The 19,558-nt window shown below is 48.0% G+C and overlaps 2 protein-coding genes across 3 annotated transcripts; one reads left to right on the top strand and one right to left on the bottom strand.

Annotated features, from left to right (window-relative positions):
• Positions 1 to 6,636: 6,636 nt before the first annotated feature.
• On the top strand, positions 6,637 to 9,892 carry LOC123068926 (uncharacterized). The gene is made up of 2 exons (XM_044491623.1): positions 6,637 to 7,057; positions 8,571 to 9,892. The coding sequence occupies exons 1-2, from the start codon at positions 6,763 to 6,765 to the stop codon at positions 9,470 to 9,472; spliced, it is 1,197 nt and encodes a 398-aa protein (XP_044347558.1). The 5' UTR covers positions 6,637 to 6,762; the 3' UTR covers positions 9,473 to 9,892.
• A 201-nt stretch (positions 9,893 to 10,093) lies between these two features.
• Positions 10,094 to 14,787, bottom strand: LOC123068927 (transcription factor MYBS3). Of its 2 annotated transcripts, XR_006432154.1 has the most exons (4): positions 14,303 to 14,787; positions 12,365 to 12,573; positions 11,622 to 12,264; positions 10,094 to 10,705 (listed from the first exon to the last, which is right to left on the bottom strand). XR_006432154.1 is itself a non-coding variant. In XM_044491624.1 (3 exons), exons 1-3 carry the CDS (start codon positions 14,625 to 14,627, stop codon positions 11,695 to 11,697), a joined length of 1,104 nt encoding a protein of 367 aa, XP_044347559.1. In that variant the 5' UTR covers positions 14,628 to 14,787; the 3' UTR covers positions 11,490 to 11,694. The 2 variants fall into 2 exon arrangements, 1 of the variants encoding a protein (XP_044347559.1); XM_044491624.1 differs by lacking the exon at positions 10,094 to 10,705 and having other exon boundaries at positions 11,490 to 12,264.
• Between the last annotated feature and the right edge of the window lie 4,771 nt (positions 14,788 to 19,558).

Raw genomic sequence — 19,558 nt, 5'->3', positions numbered from 1 at the left:
TCCAGCTCACGCCCGACGGTCTCCTGGGGAAGGAGCTTCATGGCATCCATCGCACCATATTCGGCAAGCATCTCGCCATCCGCGTCCACCATCTCTTTGGAAAAGGCCTCCACGAGCTGGGTGTGGGCGGCCGCGATCTAGGATTGGACGGGCTCCATCGTCGCAAGGTATGCGGCGGAGGAATGGACGGCTGCTCGAACGCTCTTGGTGATTGCCAACTCTTCGGTCGTGGGTTGCCGACCGTTGTCAGAGAAGCTTCATTCGATTTGTGCGGTGACCGCCACGAGCTGGGCGTGGGCGGCCTCCATCAGGGCTAAGGCCATCGTTGTGGAACAGACAGTTGATGTGCCGCTCTCGCCAGCTGCTATCCCCGCGGCAGATGTTGCTGCCGCCACCTGAGAAGCAACAACGGCCGTTTGGGTTGCCATGGACGCCCGATCGCAGATTGTGGCTGCGTTCAAGCACCTTGTTAGCATGCGCATGGCGGTTGCGTCCACGCTCTTGCCGGAGTGGGCCGCCGAAGTTGCCCTCACGACACGGGTCCACGTCCCCATCTTTCACCGGCGACGATTGAACAGTGAAATGATATTTGGGGAGCGAGCTAGAGTGCTTGACACGCCGGCTGTGGACTTTAGCCGACGCACCTTCTTGCGTAAGCCATAGGCATACTATACACTGATGGTGCTCCAGGATATTTTGTATTGCATCTCACACGGTTGGTGATAATAAACTGTGTGGGATCAACTTGATTTTTAGTTTTGATTTGAATTACAGAATGGGGTCACAACAACAATGGACGGTGTTTGAATTGCTAGACCTTTTATCCGCAGTGAACATGCAACTATATGTGTGTCGTAAAAAATGGAATTGTTCAGGGTTCCTTTGGACATTTTTATACGGTAACTTGGTTTTCTAGGCATTTCAAGTGCACAATTCAAAATTAAACCACATGCTCCAGTCCATAAAAACGGGTTGCAAAATCAAATGTTTGTCCTTGGTTGCAAGCTTAGGTCACATGCAAGAAATGAGAATGAATGTCAAACACCTTGACACTGTTGCTCAACCGCTAATAATGAGATACATGCTTTTAACATTCTAGTAAATCAAAAACTCGTCTAAAATTCATGAAACTTGACATGATATCATGGAATGGCAGCGACATGCCGTGGTAAAAATATTATCCCATTTGGGGCAGGTGTGGGGTATAAGATTCTCTCAAACCAGAGCTTCTCTCACAATAAGCTTGATGGTTTCAGTAGGGTACGTGCCACCTTGGAGGACGAAATGATATATGTTGCCTCTTCTTACTTTCAAAATGTTTCTCGTGTCAACATAGAACAACACGAGTGTTGTGTCAATTTTTGGGATTTTTCGGGGTTTGTTTTGACATTTTCATGCATTAATTGTGTTTTCAATGCATTTATGAGCATAGTTCAAATTTGAACTACATGCACATGCTCTAATGCATATAATTTGGTTGAAAATTCAAATTTGTGTCCTTGGTCGCATGCTTAGGTCCCATGCAAGAAATAGGAATGAATGTCAAACACGCTGCCACCGTCACTCGGCCGCAAACTTGAGATTTCTGGTTTTTAAATTCTAGTAAATCCAAAACTCGTCTGAAATTCATGAAACTTGGCATGCTATCTTAGAGCAGCATCAACATGCCGTGGTAAAAATATTGTCCCATTTGGGGCAGGTTTGGGGATATGCTTCTCACAAACCAAAGGCCCTCACAACAAGCCTGATGGTTTCAATAGGATACGTCCCACCTTTGGGGACGAAATGATATTCGCTGCCTCTTATTGCTTTCAAAAAAATTCTAGTGTCAACATAGAACAATATGTTGTGTCAATTTTTGGGATTATTTGGGGTTCGTTTGGACATTTTTTATGCATTAATTGTGTTCTCAATGCATTTATGAGCACAATTCAAATTTGAACTACATGCACATGCTCTAATGCATATAAATTGGTCGAAATTCAAATATGTGTCCTTGGTTGCATGCTTAGGTCCCATGCAAGAAATGGGAATGAATGTCAAACACCCTGCCACCGTCACTCGACCGCAAACATTGAGATTCCTGGTTTTTAAATTCTAGTAAATCCAAAACTCGTCTAAAATTCATGAAACTTGGCATGCTATCATGGAGCAGCATCAACGTGCCGTGGTAAAAATATTATCCCATTTGAGGCAGGTTTGGGGATATGCTTCTCATAAACCAAAGGCTCTCACAACAAGCCTGATGTTTTCGGTAGGGTACATCCCACCTTTGGGGACGAAACGATATCCGCTGCCTCTTATTGCTTTCAAAAAATTTCTAGTGTCAACATAGAACAATAGGAGTGTCGTGTCAAATATTGGGATTTTTCGGGGTTCGTTTGGACATTTTTATGCATCAATTGCGTTTTCAATGCATTTATGAGCACAATTCAAATTTGAACTACATGCACATGCTCTAATGCATATTAATTGGTTGAAAATTCAAATCTGTGTCCTTGGTTGCATGCTTAGGTACCATGCAAGAAATGGGAATGGATGTCAAACACCCTGCCACCATCACTCGGACGCAAACATTGAGATTCCTGGTTTTTAAATTCTAGTAAATCCAAAACTCGTCTGAAATTCATGAAACTTGGCATGCTATCATGGAGCGGCATCAACATGCCGTGGTAAAAATATTATCCCATTTGGGACAGGTTTGGGGATATGATTCTCACAAATCAAAGGTTCTCATAACAAGCCTGATGGTTTCGGTAGGGAACGTCCCATCTTTGGGGACAAAACAATATCCGCTGCCTCTTATTGCTTTCAATTTTTTTTCTAGTGTCAACATAGAACAATAGGAGTGTTGTGTCAATTTTTGGGATGTTTTGGGATTCGTTTGGACATTTTTATGCATTAATTGAGTTTTCGATGCATTTATGTGCATAATTCAAATTTGAACTACATGCACATGCTCTAATGCATATAATTTGGTTGAAAAAACAAATTGTTGTCCTTGGTTGCATTCTTAGGTCCCATGCAAGAAATGGGAATTAATTTCAAACACACTACCACCATCACTCGGCCGCAAACATTGAGATTCCTGGTTTTTAAATTATAGTAAATCTAAAACTCGTCTGAAATTCATGAAACTTGGCATGCTACCATGGAGCAGCATCGACATGTCGTGGTTATTTTTTGTCCCATTTGGGGCAAGTTTGGGTATAAGCTTCTCACAAACCAGAGCTTCTCACAACAAGCCTGGTCGTTTCTATCCCATCTTCGGGGACGAAATGATATCCGCTGCCTCTTATTGCTTTCAAAAAAAAATTAGTGTCAATATAGAACAACAGGAGTATTGTGTTAAATTTTGCAATTTTTCGGGGTTTGTTTGAACATTTTTATACATTAACTGGGTTTTCTAGGCATTTTATGTGCATAATTCAAATTTGAACTACATGTACATGCTCTAGTGCATATATATTGGTTGAAAAATCAAATCTTTGTCCTTGGGTGCATGCTTAGGTCCCATGCAAGAAATGGGAATGAATTTCAGACACTAGGGCATCGTTGATTGCCGGCAAAATGTTGAGATACTTTGTTTTTAAATTCTAGCAAATCCAAAACTCGTCTGAAATTCATGAAACTTAGCACACTATTATGGAATGGTACCCGACATGTTGTGGTATTTTTCGTGTCCATTTTGAGAGAAGAAGCACTCGAATAACAGCCACAAAGGCATTTTCAAACAAATAGCTGACACTCTAACCTTGCAAACGTTTTTATAATTCAAATCATGTGTGTTATGTTAACCATTCACGTGACGCCATGTGTCTTCGTTCTAATGGCTATAGGAGGTGCCGTGCGGACAGCTGCTTGACTAAACGGGAGGCGTGCGAGCGCAGTCCGGTGCGCAGGCTGATCGAGAGGCGTGCAAACTGTCCTCCAATGTGCAGGCTCACCGGGAAGCGTGCGAACTGTACGCTGCGCAGGATCACTAGGAATCGAGCCCTTTGACTTCCATGGCTGCCCGCCTTCCTCTCCATTAATGGCGCCCGAGCCGCTGCTTCATACGGGCGGCCTTACTGTTCGCCTCCCATTCCCACCCGTCCCGCAGACCTCCATCAATGCCATGGCGCAGAAGGATCATCTGTCACTAGTCTTTAAGTTCGGTGAAGTGGACTCCGAGCCGGAGGAGATAGAAAATAAGGAGGAATGGGGCCTCATGGACATGGCCCAGAACGAGCTGGTCGCTGCTGTTGCTTCCCCCGCTCCCGTCCGAGCTCCCATCCCCGCGCCCGCGCCAACAACCATCCCCGTAGCATTGACGGGCTGGTCGCCGAGCACTATCGCAGAGTTGGAAGCCACGGGCGCCACCGAGGTCTCTGCGGACCCGCGCGAGCTCGTGTGCATGCCATCGCCAGCGTCCGTGCCCGTGTGCGCCCCTCCACCCACCGCGGCGCTGGTCCCCGTGCGTTTGGCTGCACCCGCCGCGCCCGTGCCCGGCACGAGCCCCCTCAGCGGCATGGGACGCCGCCGTCGACCGCTACCTCTCAGCGCCACCAGCTGCCGTCCTCCCATGCCCCGCCCGTCGATCGCGCGACGACATGATGTTTAATTTACAAGTGAAGAACATTCTGAGCTGCCTTGAAGACTTCAACAATGGCGTCCCAGAGGACGATAACAACAAGGACGGCGCGGCACGCCGCCACCACCACCACCCGAAATAGTTTTTTTCTTGGGTTTAATATTGTATCTCGATCGCAAACGTTTTAGTTAGAACACCCGTATGCAAACTGACAGCTTCCCCAGGAAGCCAAGGGAAAATGTGCCGAGCAGGATTTGTGCAGCTGTTGATCGCAAACGTTTTAAATAGAACACCCGTATGCAAAGCGAGAGCAGGATTTGTGCATCTCTTCAATGCAAACGGTTGTTTTGGATGACCCGTGTGCAACCACTTACAAACAATTCGGTAAGATTTGCATTTGTCATATTGGGTATGTTGCCATTTGACAAACTTGAAAGATTGACATTTGTTGATCTAGTAACATTGCCATTTGTCAACCTTGTAACACTGCGATTTGTCAAAATATGCAGCTAAAAATCACTAGCACTATCTAATTTTTGCAACTAAAATTCAATAATTAAGCATAGATTTCATTCATAGATTAAGCAGTCGTGCTTAATTTATACAAATAGTTCAACTCGACAATTTTTCCCCAATTGTTGCCAACCACGTACTGAAATAGCTAGTTCTACTTTATATACTAGCTAATTTTAAGTATGTTGTACAGTTCCACCATATCTATAGACACATGAACTGAACAAAATAGCCCCTAAATACTACTACTACGTAGGGGCTTTGTACTACTTCCGGCAGCCTCTCCTTTGCCGAGCACGCTCAATAAGAGGTAGAGGAGAAGGAGCCTACCGATGAGCTGGCTGTTGCACCTTCAGCAACGCTCACCTCGAACGCCCTCTGTCGCTCCAGATCTTCATCATACGACGATGAATCGTCCGATGAACAAATGAAGTGGTGGAAGAAAAACTCATCTCCACTATCCATACCTTTGTGGGCAAAGTGTCGAACACCTTGCGGTCGTGGTGGCAAAGAGGCCGCGATGATCACCTTGATGCAGCTGGGGTGGTTGGCGGCCGGCTACTGGCCGCTCTGGAGCACTCGTCGGAAGCTGTCGTGGCCGCCGTGGTAAGTCGCCGACGGTCGTATCCCCTTTGCCGCCGGCTACGACGGTGACGGCCAAACCTCCTCCGATCGACGGCCAAAACTACAGCGAAAGCGTGGGCATGGTGGCGGCCATGTCGAGACATGATTTGGTATGGACGGCCGGGGGCTGTGCGATGAGGAGGCGGCCGAAGAATAGCGACGGTGCCGACGGCGGGACGGGCGGGAGAGGGGGTGGATGCGTTGTAAGCGAAGGGACTGTTAGTGTCCCCGACACGCGGGCCACGGGGGGACAAGGGCGTGCGGCGAGCCCATCCGCGCGATGTCCGTTTCATCCCAACTCGGCGCAAGTTTGGGCCGGGATGGATCGAAAACAGACGAAATCCAGACATTTGTCCGTTTGGGGTCGCGCATTAGGCCGCGCTATTTGTCTGTTTTACTCCAAACAGACGCACCCAGACAAGATGGGGTCGCGCGATGGAATTGTCCTTACCTACTCCTACATGTGGTGAAAACGATTCATGTGAGAAATAAATTTTGCGTGGTGCAAGACATCCCAATCAGCCTTCACATACGAAGCCACAATCCAACGGTTGGCTGGTCCTCTAATATCATTTGGATGATTCGTAGTACGGGCCTTTAAAAAGTATAAGGATGAAAGAAAATGCATGTCAATGCTCTCTCTCGTGGCAAAAGGCTGACATGATCAGGTCATATTCCGAGTATTGCTATTCCAAAGAATTCTCTTGTTTTATACGTGATCAACTGCACCAATCTTAATGAATTTAATGAGCGATGGATTGTCCATGGGTACATATAAATGTACCTATGGGGTGGCTACTGGCCGAGTCGTTAGCCGGTCGACCGGCAGCAAACATTAGCCGATATATGCGAAAGAGCACAAAAGAGAGCGGTCTCTAGGGTTTTGTACATGGAGGAAAATGGAAAATCAAACACGCACCCAAACCCTAACCAAACAAATTGGGGAGCTGCGGCGTACAAGCGGCGTCGTCGATGGGTGTCTGCGGAGTAAAAACGTACTAGAATGACTTGGGGCGACGACAATCCGATCGAAGAAAAGAGAAGAGGCCGGGATGGAGAGCGGCAGCGCGCGGGCCATCCCGTCGTCGAAGTCCTCCCAGAGCAGAGTAACCTTCGGCGACGAAGATTCAATCGAAGAGAAGAGAGGAAAGATCGAGAGCGGCAGCGCGCGAGCCGTCGCGTCGGCGGGGGCTCCGCAGAGCAGAGTGCCCTTGGGTGCGGACGGCCGTCCGCTCGACGGCGTGATGCGTGCCAGCCTCATTCGCCACTTGAAGCATGCTGACGGCTCCATCTTCAGAAGCAACGGTTATTGGACGAAAGTTTATCGTCTCCAAGATGCCAGCGAGAGTACGTAATTTTTTCATCTCATAATTGCTGAATGGCTCCTATGTGTGATTTTGGTTTTGCCAAATCCTCTCTTTTCAGTGTAGGAGGTTGGCTCCCAGTTCCCTTACTTATTGTACTACGAGACCACTAAAGTTTCACTTCATGACTGCGACCTCTAGAAGTAAACATTACAAACGATTTAGTTTACACCTTACAACCAGCAACAATTCAAATATCTATTTCAGTAAAAACCAAAGACACCAACCTCTGCATTTTGCAAGATTTTGACAAAATCCTAAAAGCACCTCTTTTGTACTGTGGCCAAAATCCTAAAAGCACCTCTTTTATACTGTGGCCAAAATCCTAAAAGCTCCTCTTTTATACATACTATATACTCCCTTCGTTCCAAAATATAAGATGTGTTTAAAAATTAAATGTTTATATGTATGTTTGATCACGTTTATAGAAAATTATATCCACAGCTATGATATATCAAATAACAGAATGTGAAAATATATGTCATGGTAAATCTAATGATACTATTTTAGTGTTACAGTTATTGATATTTTACTCTCTATAAACTTGGTCACTTGGTCAAACACAGATAAGTTTGACTTCTCTGAAAATTAATTAATGGGTGGTATTAAAGTAGAGGTGCTATATGATCAAAAAAGATGGCTAAGAGCATCTATGCACTGTTTCTGTTGATTAAAAAACCCACGGCACCTATTGATCGAAGTAGGGATGCTATATGATTTGAAGAATGGCGCTACTGAGCATTTGTAAGCACTTGTTTCTGTTTATTATAGAACATTTAAACGCATTGACCCTCATGATTGCATTGTATTTCTCTTTTTATTTAATTTGCCTATTATTAAATCAAGATTATCTTTTTGGATGAGTAGGAGATCCAACCCCATTTTAATCAATCTCGACCCAGTGTTTTCAACTTTTGTACTATTGCTTATCCTAAAGAGACCACGTGATAGTCACAGTTTCTAGATTACCGAAAAAGACTTTCGCCCCGCTTTATATATAAAGCCAACCGCCCAAGCCACAGACAAGATACAGGAGTTCAACCACAAGCACGCGCCAGGCGTGATAGTCATAGTTTCTAGATTAAAAAGACTGTGCAGCTATTTTTGAGAAAGCTCTTGCATTTATATATTCTGCACAAATGTTTGAATTTTCTCATTCTCATGAAAGACAAATGCTCCAAATACTTAGTTTACTCTGATTTTCTCTAGTCGTCAATTTATTTTGTGACTGAACTTCAGAAATATATATGCAAAGTTAGTGCAAACTGTGCTTGATATATGTTTTTTTACCTAAACTTCAGGATATCGATAATATTGCGTTGATAATTTGTAAGCTTAATATTATCATATTTCTGTTTTGATTCCACTTTCTAGCCTTGCTTGCACCAATCTATGTATCCTGCCACTCGTTCTCTTCGTCTCCTTTTAATTGAAATTATGTGGTTAACAATTTTTATAATCTACTGCATATACAATTCCCATTGCTTCTCAATCAGCTTGTCTGGAGCCAATGATGATGACCGAGCCATTAGCCTCCTGCATGCCTGACGGGATGGTTTGTGGAAGGCAACATTTTCGCACCATGCTGCAGATATTCTCCCTGAAGCTAGCTTACACTTCTTCACATGTTACTGGCCCAGTCCAGTTGTATGGATACGTGGCTGTCAGGGATCTTTTGAACCCTATGCGTAACTACATCTTCAACCGCACAAGGGATGATCCTTTCGTCGTGGAGCATGACGGCCTTATACAAATGACTGGCCCTAAGAGGGGCATCAGAATGGGGGCTCCCGTGCTGATTGAGTTTGACATGAAGGTCAAGAGAGGTGTCGGAGAAGCAGAAGATGATTTACAGCTCGTCGATTGCGTTGCCTGCCTCAACGACATAACCTCGAGACATGCTACAAAGAACAGAAGACGGATCGACGGCGATTGCGGGGCGGTGGACATAACCTATTCACTTCTGAGGGGCGCCGCGGAGGCCACCGTGCAGGTTGGGATATCAGAGCTGGCACAGGGCAGTGGCTTGATAAGGCTGAACGCAGCATTGTTTTACACCAAGGAGTTGAGCGCGCAGATCCAGCTGTTTGACGGAGTTGTCGCCGCCGAGGCGTCTGAGCTGAGCAGGACTGTGGTTGCCGTGGCGAAGGGAGGTCAGTTGCTTGTATCGTTGATGCTCAATCAGACTGGTGGCTCGGGTGATTGCGCTTTCAGTCGTAGCTGCACCTTCCCTGTTCAAAAGCATGGAAACCATGTCTCCGTTTTCAAGCTTGGGCTGGCCACTATCGAGGTGAAGGTAACCTGGTCAACTTTGGACATCCCCGGAAGCCTTTTGGGTCCAAATTGCTTCCAGTGGGAGTTCATGGCAGCTGAGGACGTTGAGTATGAAGGTGACTGAATAGCACTTCCTCTTGGTGGGGTGTCCTCACTCCTACTCCCTCCGTTCCTAAATATTTGTCTTTCTAAAGATTTGAACAAGTGACTACATACGGGACAAAATGAGTGAATCTACACTCTAAAATAAGTCTACATACATCCGTATGTTGTGTCCATTTAAAATGCCTAGAAAGACAAATATTTCGAAACGGAGGGAGTAACTAACTAAGTATTATAGGATGTTTGTTATCTGGATGTCTATGTCATTTCTGAATGCCTATGTGTATGTGACATAGCCGAACTTTGTGGTTTGCTATATCTGTACTAAGTTTGTTTGTGTTTGATTTTCTGATATGCATGTTTGGATGCCCCTTGTGGTTTCTTTAGACCGATTCTCGTCGCAAGAAACTGAAAGTATTGTCATTATATCGGGGGACAATGTTCAGAATTACTCCCTCCGTCCCAAAATATAAGAACTTATTTTACACTACTATATTGTAAAAAATGTCCTTATATTTTGGGACAGAGGGAGTAGTTGTTAATGTTGGGTGGGTCATATTTACCGTTGCGCGAGTTCTTGTGGGCATCACTGGACACTTTGACAGCCTTCTCTTGCTGGTGCCTGGTGGGCAGGAACAACAAAATATTGAGTAAATTATACAGAACGACAACAATTGTGCCACTATTTTACAGAACCATGACTTGTGTGTCAACTTGCACAAAACAGCAACTTTTGTGCTCAAGTCGCTAACAGCGCGGTTAATAGCGGAATTGACGAGGTTGACCCACATATCAGTGCCAATCCATCTAGACCCTGGCATGTCGGCCAGCCTTGTCAAATTAGCTGCCTGGTTAATGAATTTGCCACAAAAGTTGTAATAATTTTATTGAAGCTGACAGTACAAAAGTTGTGGTAATGTGAAACTGGTGACTCAATTCTTACGGTTATGTGCAATTCACTCTTTCTTGGGAACACCCGCGCCCGTTTCAAATCGGCGCAAGGAAAACGTTCTTCTTGCTTTTCGGCGTCAGTGGACGACATGGCACAAGTTGGTGACTGAGTCGGCAGTCAGCATTTCAGCCACTCGTAGCTGCATGCTTCTGTTCGATGTACTCAGTGGTGCACTCGTTTGCTTTCGCGCGAGTACTTCATTCGATTTGGTACAAATTCTTGGCTTCTTGCTTCATTACTGAGAAATGAGTCTCTGACCTGTGTTGCACTGCAGCATCATCCTCTTTCATCTTCTGGAGTGACCTGTGGCATCCATATCAAACATATAATGGAGCGTAAGTGCCTTCCTTTGAGAATAAAGATTAATTATTGGTATATCAGTAAGCAAGAGAGGCGGCTAACGGATAGCAGCAGAGGACACAATTGCACATGAGACAGGCGTTCCAGACATTTAACGTTCGGCAAATAGGCTATCAAGAAGACCATATCAAGTCAAACGCAGAATGATTCGCATTCGCATAATACTTCAATCGAACTTTTGCAAGACTAAAATTGAGCAAATAGATGTTTCGTAAAAACAATGCGACAAACCAAAGGAATACTACTGCCGATCTGGTGCTTCAGTTTTCTCCATCAGCTTCTTTTTTAGTGAAAATCAGCATGAGAACTGACATTTTAGTGCCAAAACATACGAAGAGAGGGTAAAGCCCTCCCTCCTGAGGATCGAGTTTACAAAGACACAAACAAAGACAAATACAGAAAAAGGAACAGAAAAACTGCAAAAATCTCCATCCCTTGGTAATTAAAAGCTAATATACCAACAACCCAGTTTAAAAAAAAGTCAAGGAATTTAACAGTCTACAAAAACATATATACCAACAACCTACATAAATCATTCTATTAGCTTTATGTTTCAAGCAGATCTGTCAAATTTCGAAAGAAAATGCAGGAATATTAATTATTATTTTTCGATTAGTAAACCCACATAGATATGTAAATTTGTAAGGCATATGTCTAGTTATAAAATTCACATACAAAAATCTCCAAAGTAGTGAAGTTGTATCCGTAAAGGTAGCAATAGTGTGAGTTTACTGACAGGCATATAGGATATTTTCATTGACATGTGTGACACTACCTTTATTAATGAAAAAATAAATAAGATGGTGATACATTAGCTTAGAAGCTGTTACGGTACAAAAGTACAAGCGCAGGAGCTTACGCAACATTATAGAGTATCAGGACCATTAATACAATCTGTAAGACTTGACCAGGAAGGTCCATTCCATGACTCTTCAAACTGCATGGATTGGGCTGTTGTTTCCCTGACTAAGGTCAGTTCTAGTCATTGGTGGGCTCACATGAAAAGCTGATTGCCTTGTATTTGTCGGCCCGGTAAGCTGAAGGGAAAGAGCAGAAGGTTCCATTGAGCCAGAGCTACCCCCACCAATGCTGAGCTTGGACATACTGACAACCTCATCCGCCTTAATTGCCTCCTTTAAATTCACAGGAGTGGGCTTTAGGACTTCATGGGTTGCGTTTGATGCTTCCACATTAGAAACATTTGCAGGCCACAGTGTTAGTGGAACAGGGAGCAATGCTGGGTAGAATGCCGGCACTGTCGAGACAGATGTGGTCTTGAATGATACACCATTGTTCATCTCCAAGTCTGGTGCTTCTAGTGAAGGCCCTGCATATTCAGATTCCTCGTGCTGCCTTAGTTGCAAAGTTGGCAGATCTTTATCACACTCTGCTTCCTTCTGTCGCTCAAGATGAAACAGTGACAGTTTATTTGAACTTGTTGATTCATCTTGAGTGCCACAGAGCATAAACTCTTCCGTGCCATCAGGGGACTCATCCATTGGCTTCAAGTTGAAGAGGAAAGCACAAGTATCAGCAGGTAGTTTAACATATGTGGAGAAGGCAGATAATCCCTGTTATTATGTACAGCAAAAAATTGCATACCATTTCTGGGACCATGTCAAACAAGCTTGACCTCCTCTTCCGCCTTGAGAAGTTTGTCTGTCTAATGAAATACTTCTGGGCGTGGCTGGCCACCTGAGTTGGGGTCCTTGAGACAACAAAACTACGAGATATCCCACGCCAGTCTCCTTTGCCAAGCTTCTGCAGACCCAGTAGAAACAATCTATGCTCTTCTTCAGTCCAAGGTGTACCTGAAGCACAAATAGGTCTATGATTGGAAGCTGCACTCACAATAATAGCATAGCGAAGCAGAATTGCCCATGTAAATTTCAAAAAAGAAAAATCACATTGCTATCTGAACTTGATGTAAACCACGAGCTTTTGGCTTTGTTACCTTAAAAAGAAAAAGTCGGTTCAGAAAACCATTGTGTCTGGCCTCAGCTTTCTACGCAGTTGGTCACAAAGTTCATGCGCATTCCACACCACCACAACGTCCAAAATGTGTAACAGACCGACAGAACCATTCTAGCATTCCTGAATGACTAAAGCAGGAAAGAAAGTGTCACCTACTTGATCTGTATCGCCGTCCCACTAAATCTCCCTTGTTTGAATTCATGAGTGATTCAAGTGGAAAGTTCTACAGAACAGCACAATTACATGGTGTTGCCATGCAAGAGGTATGCACTTTTATATCAACCAAGATATTGCCCCATAAAAGTATAGAACAAGTGCACTCTATTACAATTTACAGGTATTTTCCTAATGTTTGTAGCAGCATATTTCAGTTAATTTCAAAACCATTAGCACAGAAGACTTAACACCAAAATACAATATCACAGAAGGAAAAGGAAAGCTGACATCTAACACCCTAACAGACCTACCTTAGTCTATAAGCAACTAAAAGGGCACTTGGCTCCTACAGTCCCTTTGAAGCCAAGTGCCAATAATAAAGTACCCCAGGGCGGGAGTACAATCATGCAATAAAATAGCATATCACTGCAAACATCTAGGACTGGTCAAACCAGCTGGACATTAATATGGCTAGATTCTTTTAGGATCAGGTGATTAAATAAAGGTCAAAGAGACATCAGGGCGGGACTTGTGGGGCTCTTTATTCGTGGCCAGTCACTGTCGCTCAGCAATGTGATCTATACACGCCCTGTGTGTGATGCACATGTCCATCTAACTTAATCAGGTGAGAAAAGATATAGAGGTAGTACGTTTATGTTGATTTGTGTCGGCTATTCTGGACGGTTCATAAATATCACATGGTAACAATGGTATCATCAGGCAAACAAACAAATTCTAAGCATGTGTTCAAATTATTGACACCATTTCTTATAGGAAACACAAAAAATAGAAAACTTTTGGAGCGCTTGTTGGTTTCTTCAATGGAATTGGGACTTGGCACGCTTTGATATTTAAAGGAGATTTGCTTATCATTAGTATGGCATCTTGGTTGCATATGAATCTCCGGAGAAGCGAAAGCATACGAGGAACTTTAAAAAAAAAAAGGGTGAACCATGCGATTAACCCACAAAATTCTGTTTTCTCTCGCACACAAGATGCGATGCCTGAAGCAATATAGTACAGAATTTGAAGCAAGCTAACTAAATAGTTAGAGATTAAAAAGTAAAAACGCTAATAATTGGGGGAGACGACAAGAAAATCGTCTCTTTCCTCTCCTAGCTGCAGGTTTTATTTTATTCATTCATACCGCTAAGACTAAGCGCTGCATTAGACGCCGCGGTAGGTAGATGCACCTGAAGGCGATGAGTTAACCAGAAGCAAACAGATGCGGAGACGGGGCGCTAATGGCGGAAACTAAGGCGCCGTTTTCCTCTGTCGCTCATAGAGGCAATTCGCCGAGGAGAAGAGAGGGAATGTTCTACCGCCCAACCAAGCATTTCACTCATCGAACGGGAAGATAATAGGCAAGATAGGAGCAAACGAGGCATTGAGGGAAGATCTTAGCGGTACCTTTCTTGCGCTCGGCCCGGCCATTGGTCGAGCAGGAGGCGTGCATGGGGTCGTCGGAGACGTACCCGGGCGCGCCCTCGCCCCCTCCCCTGGCGGCGCCGCCCCCCGGCCCCGCGGCCGGCGACGAGCCCCCGGACCCGCCGCCGCCGAGCGACGACGCGATGCAGCTCATGCTCGCGCTCTTCTTCATCGCGGCCACCGGCGGCGACGTGAGGTGCACGCCGAAGAGCCTCACACCGCCGCCGCCGCCGCCGCCGCCGGAGCGGGCGGGGCAGGTCCGCGCGTTGTGGCCGTTGTTGCTGCAGTGCGAGCACCGCCTCGTCATCCCCACCGCCGGCGAGGCGTCACGGCTCCCGCGTCGCGCGTGTTCGTGCGTGCGTGCGTGCGTACGAGGAGCGCTGAGAGCCAAACGAAGCGTGCCACCGGATGTGTCGCCGTGCGCGTTCAGTTCGTTTCTCCTTCTCTCTCTCCGGAGGGAGGGGTGGTGATATTTTTGGGTATTTATTGAGAGGAGGGGTTGAGCCTCGGGACGAAATGACAAGAACGGCCATGGCCTTCCATTTTTTAACGGATGGATGGCGGTAAACTCCACTTGTGCACAACAAAGGTATCCGAGGAGCTCGCGTGTGCCTTTTTTTCCTTTATCGTAACTTGCTAAAACGCAATCAGTGTTTATTTTAAGCTTTTTTTAAACTAGTGGACCCCAAACCAAAGTTTCAAGCCGGTGAGTGTCCGCATGCCGACCCGATCGACATAATAACCTATGTTTGCCGATTTTCATCAAAATAGACGGATCAGAAGAGTCGCGACCCCCCAAAAAATCCTCATGATTTTGAAGCGAGCCTCCATATTTGAAGGTTATGGAAGCTATTATTTCTCGTCCTACGCGGCCAACCATCCGTCACTACTACGGCGTAGATGGCTAGACGCTAATTTCACCCGGAAGCGAGATAATGAATGACGGCTGCCGCATTGCATGCGCCAAAAAAATTTGAAAAGACCTGATCTGTTATAAAGATTCACCGAAAGTACAAAACACCTCAAACAAAATAAAAAATACATCGAGGTCTATGGACCATCGAACGACCATGCCAGAACGAGCCGCCGACGCACCCTTGTTGCCGCTCCCATACCGGAACCGGCCTGACAATGACCTTGTCGATGACAGCTGCACATACCCCTAAGGACCAGTGTTCCGGAGCCGCAATTGTCGTCGTTGAGTCCTTGAATTGATGTGAATAATTTGTCACCAAATATCGATGTTGTGCACGCGACAATGTTTTCGGTCACTTTTTCCTGCCGCCCGCAGCTATAAAAAGGTCGTCGCCATGTAAAACCTAGCTCATATCCTCGTCACCCACAGCTTCCACTTCCCTCCTTGTAGCCATGTTGCTTCCTCTGTGGTCGAACTGGATGTCTCTCTTAAAGAAAAAAACAGATCTTGGACGAGAAGGAACCGCACGAGGAGGCCGCCCTCCTCGCCGAGGGAGAGGAGTTTGACGCGCTAGAAGTCATGCATGAGGATCAGTGGCTATTCTATATGCAAGTTGTGGGGTCGGTCGGCTGACCCCACAAGTTTTGGGGAAGAAAAAACCTAAAATTACTATGGAGTTGATGTACAATATGAAGAAAATAACCATACAATTAGCAACGACCCCACATATTCTTTCGGCCGGCTTCGGCACTGATGAACATTCCACGCCCCACAATGTGTAGCCGAATTGGGATCCCAAAACACACACACCATTATCAAAGATTGCGCATTACGATTCTGAGTTTGCGCATCGCGTTTGTAGCCTCCATATTACTATGGAGTGTGTTCCATACACTATGAAGACTATCAATATGGTGACTCTGCTAAAATTGCTCTCAGGCTGCATCTGGCATTTGGTATTGAGGTGGAATGGTGGATTGCAATAATCATTGTTTTGACTAGGTCTCAGTCGACTGAGATTTAATCAAGTCTAAGGCCTACTCGCCAACTCCCTCAGATACGATCTGTGAAGCTTTTACTCCCAGCTACGATGAGGATGAGGTGGCCGAGATCGTGGAGACGGTCGTCCCTCCCGAGGATCCAGCGAGGAACGGCTTGCGTCCCAGAGAGAAGCTGGAGCTGCTCCGGCATATCGTCCATTGGAGGACGGCGGCGACCGCACCTCGGCCATGGAAGGGCCCTATTCCCAAGGTAAGTTTACCCAAGCTTACTGTTTTCGATTTGGTTACGCCGGAGGCGTGGACGGTTGTGGTCAGAAGGAAGAAGGGTGGCCGTGCGGCGGCCGGCCGGCAGCAGGCGGCGCCGGCGGCATCGATCGGGATCGCGGCGGCGAGGGCCGTGTGTTTGAATTCCTTGATTGACACGTGTGGGGCACCGGTGGCTACTGGGCCTTCTTCGGCTGGGTATGTGGCCCAGTGCGAAGAGGCTGCAGTTGGGCCGGGTCCAGTCAGACTGGAAAAGGATGGGGTCGAGGCTGTATCGACCGACGATGTTAGAGACGCATGCAGCGATCGATCGGTATCCTCCTCCTCCATCTCGCGCCGTAGGGTTTTGGTTTGACGTACTCCACATCGGCGGGCGGATCCTGGCGGTCGTGCTCGTCGCATTCCCCCGCTAGAGGCCATGGCTGGACGTGGTGCGGCGGGGAAGAGACCGGCCGAGCCCCCTGGGGCGGGCCGCGCTGGGGCCGCGGTCCTGTCGGACGGTGGCCGTGCAGCGGTGCCTTCGGCTGTGCCACCGCCGGCTGCTGCTTCCGACCGTGGTACCTTGCTTCCTGGAGCTGGTCGTGGCGCGGTGCCCCCGGTGCTGTCGGCGGTCGGTCGGGGAGGTGCGATGGCGGGTGCAGCCATCGGGCGTGGCGCTACGGCGCCTGCCGGCGCTCGCGTGCCGGTGCCTGCGGCTTCTGGTTTGGCGCCTGGTCGTGGTGGGCTGGCTGGTAGTGCTGCTGGTCGGGGCGGCACGGCGGCCTAAGCCGCCAACGACGAGGGCGCCAGGGTCAGTGGGACATCAGCCTAGGCCAGCACCGCCACCTCACTTTGTCACCAAACCTACGGCTGGTGCTAATGTCGCGCCTCGAGGACAATGGGGTGACGATGGTTTCGACGCCTATGGGGCAGGTGTGCACCGTGGCTCGTCGTCCACGGGCGGTGGTCGAGGTTACGCTTGGCAGAGCGACGGTTCGGCAGAGAGACCGTTCCTGGGTCCCCAGGGTGGCTTTGTTGAGGGTGCTTCTGGCCCGGATTCTAGACAGCGAGGTGGCTTCCGTGGACATCGTGGTGGTCGGGGCGGGCGAGGGGGCCGGTACCGTCCACGTCCGCCGCCACCACCTGTTGTTGTCGAGCAGACGACAGATAGCGGGTCTGCTGAGGAGCCAGTGTTGACCGGTCATGCTATGGAGGTGGTGACGGCTCTTGCTACTGTTTCGGTTCCTGAGAACGAGGTTATGACTGATGTGTCCGTGGAGATGATGGACAGGGTTGAGTCTGATAGGGCGTCCAAGTGGGCGCGCAGGAAGGAAAAGATACTTTGTTATCGCTGCGGAGACAAGGGCCACTTCATTGCAGAGTGTGTGGCCCGGTTATGTGATACCTGCGGTAAACTGGCACACGACTCTGGGGATTGTCCGTTACTGCGCGATCAGGCACCGTCACTCATGATGTATGGAGTTTACTGTGCTGAGCTAACTTTTTTCGAGTCTCCGACTGAGCGTGAGGTTTCTGACGAGTCCCCGAGTCTGACCACGGGGATTGTCAAGGTCACCAGAGGGGAGGTGTCTGAGACACAGATCGTGCAGAGGCTTCGAGAGTTGGCCCCTGGGGATTTCCAGTGGGACCTTGTCAGTCTTGATGATAAGATGTTCAGGGTTGAGTTCCCTTCCGTGGAGGATCTGCAGAGGTTGTTGAGTTTTGGGATGTGTAAGGTGCCGGGTACTGATGGCATCCTTGAGTTTCAGGAATGGAAGCTTGTTGAGCCTCAGGGCAAACCGCTTACCTAGGCGTGGTTGTGATTTTCCGGGGGGGGCCTCCATGCTGCTGCAAGATGCTTGGGTTGTGGCCATCATGGGCATTCTAGTGGGGAAGCCTGAGCGTGTGGACATGGCTTTCACCAGAGCTCACGGGATTGCTCGGGTTCTGGTCAGTATTCTGAACGTTGAGTATGTGCCGGAAGTGGTTAAGTGGGCTTATCGAGGCAGGGTTTATAATCTGGTTATTGAGTTTGAGGACGAGAGCCTTCTAGCTGCGCCGGCTCACGAGTCTGACGTAGATATGCACGAGGGTGACGGTGGCGCGGGAGTACAGGAGCCGTCGGTCGAGGACTCTGGAGGACAGCTGTCCAAGGGGGCGGGGTCCGAGACCGCGACGACCAGGGATGCAGCTGCCCAACCCTCCTCGGTGCCTTCGATGACTCTGAGATTTGGGTCCTTTGAGCCCTCTTCTGCACCACCGAGGTTGTGGAGTGATCGGGTTGAGTCCGAGGAGGCTTTTGAGCTCACGTTGCCTGCTTTGGGGTTTCAGGATGCTGTGGATACGAGTCCTGGGGATCTTGGGGTTCCATCACTTTCGGTCTGGGGGGAGGAGGAGGTGAGTCGGCAGGTGGCCACTCCCTCTTCTGCTCAGCACGCGGTTCCCCCTCAGGAGATGACGCAGCTTCTCGTGCCTGGTGTGTCAGGTGGAGCCCTGGGGCAGGCGGCCTCAGATTGCTCTCTTTCTGCTGAGGAAGGGGATGTGGGGCAGGTGGCTCCCGTGTCCTTTTCTTCATTGGGAGGAGGTCTGGGGCAGGAGGCCTCTGATACCTTTTCTCCCGTTGCGTCTTCCTTTCGGTTGGTGTCGGCTTTGCCTTCAGGAGAGGGCTCGGGGCAGGTGGCCTCAGAGCTTTCTCCTCCTAAGGCACCTGTGGTGGTGGCTTCTCCGGCACTGGGTGGGGAGCGAGGGCATGCGGCCCTTGTTCTGTCTCCACCACCCTCGCTGTCGGCCCCGTCTTGTGGGGCGCGCTAGGCGTCTGAGATTTTGGTACGTGTCTATCCACCTTCTGGTGAGGCTGTGGGGGAGCCCGTGCAGGTGGATCGGCCTGCCGGTTGGGGTGAGGCAGGAGGCCGAACCCCAACCGCGATCTCTCGGGAGGAGGTCATTGTGTTTGGAGGGATCCAGGATCCGATGTCTGAGGGGCGCCGGTTGAGTGGCCGTCTCCAGGCACAGCCGGATGTGGACGACATTCAGCAGCGGTGCACCATGAGGGTGGCCAAGCTTCGTGACATGGAGGTC

This window comes from Triticum aestivum, chromosome 3B, assembly GCF_018294505.1.
Source record: "Triticum aestivum cultivar Chinese Spring chromosome 3B, IWGSC CS RefSeq v2.1, whole genome shotgun sequence".
NCBI lineage: Eukaryota > Viridiplantae > Streptophyta > Magnoliopsida > Poales > Poaceae > Triticum > Triticum aestivum.
The sequence above is the reverse complement of the archived record's forward strand: the minus strand, read 5'-3'. Positions and strand labels throughout refer to the sequence as shown.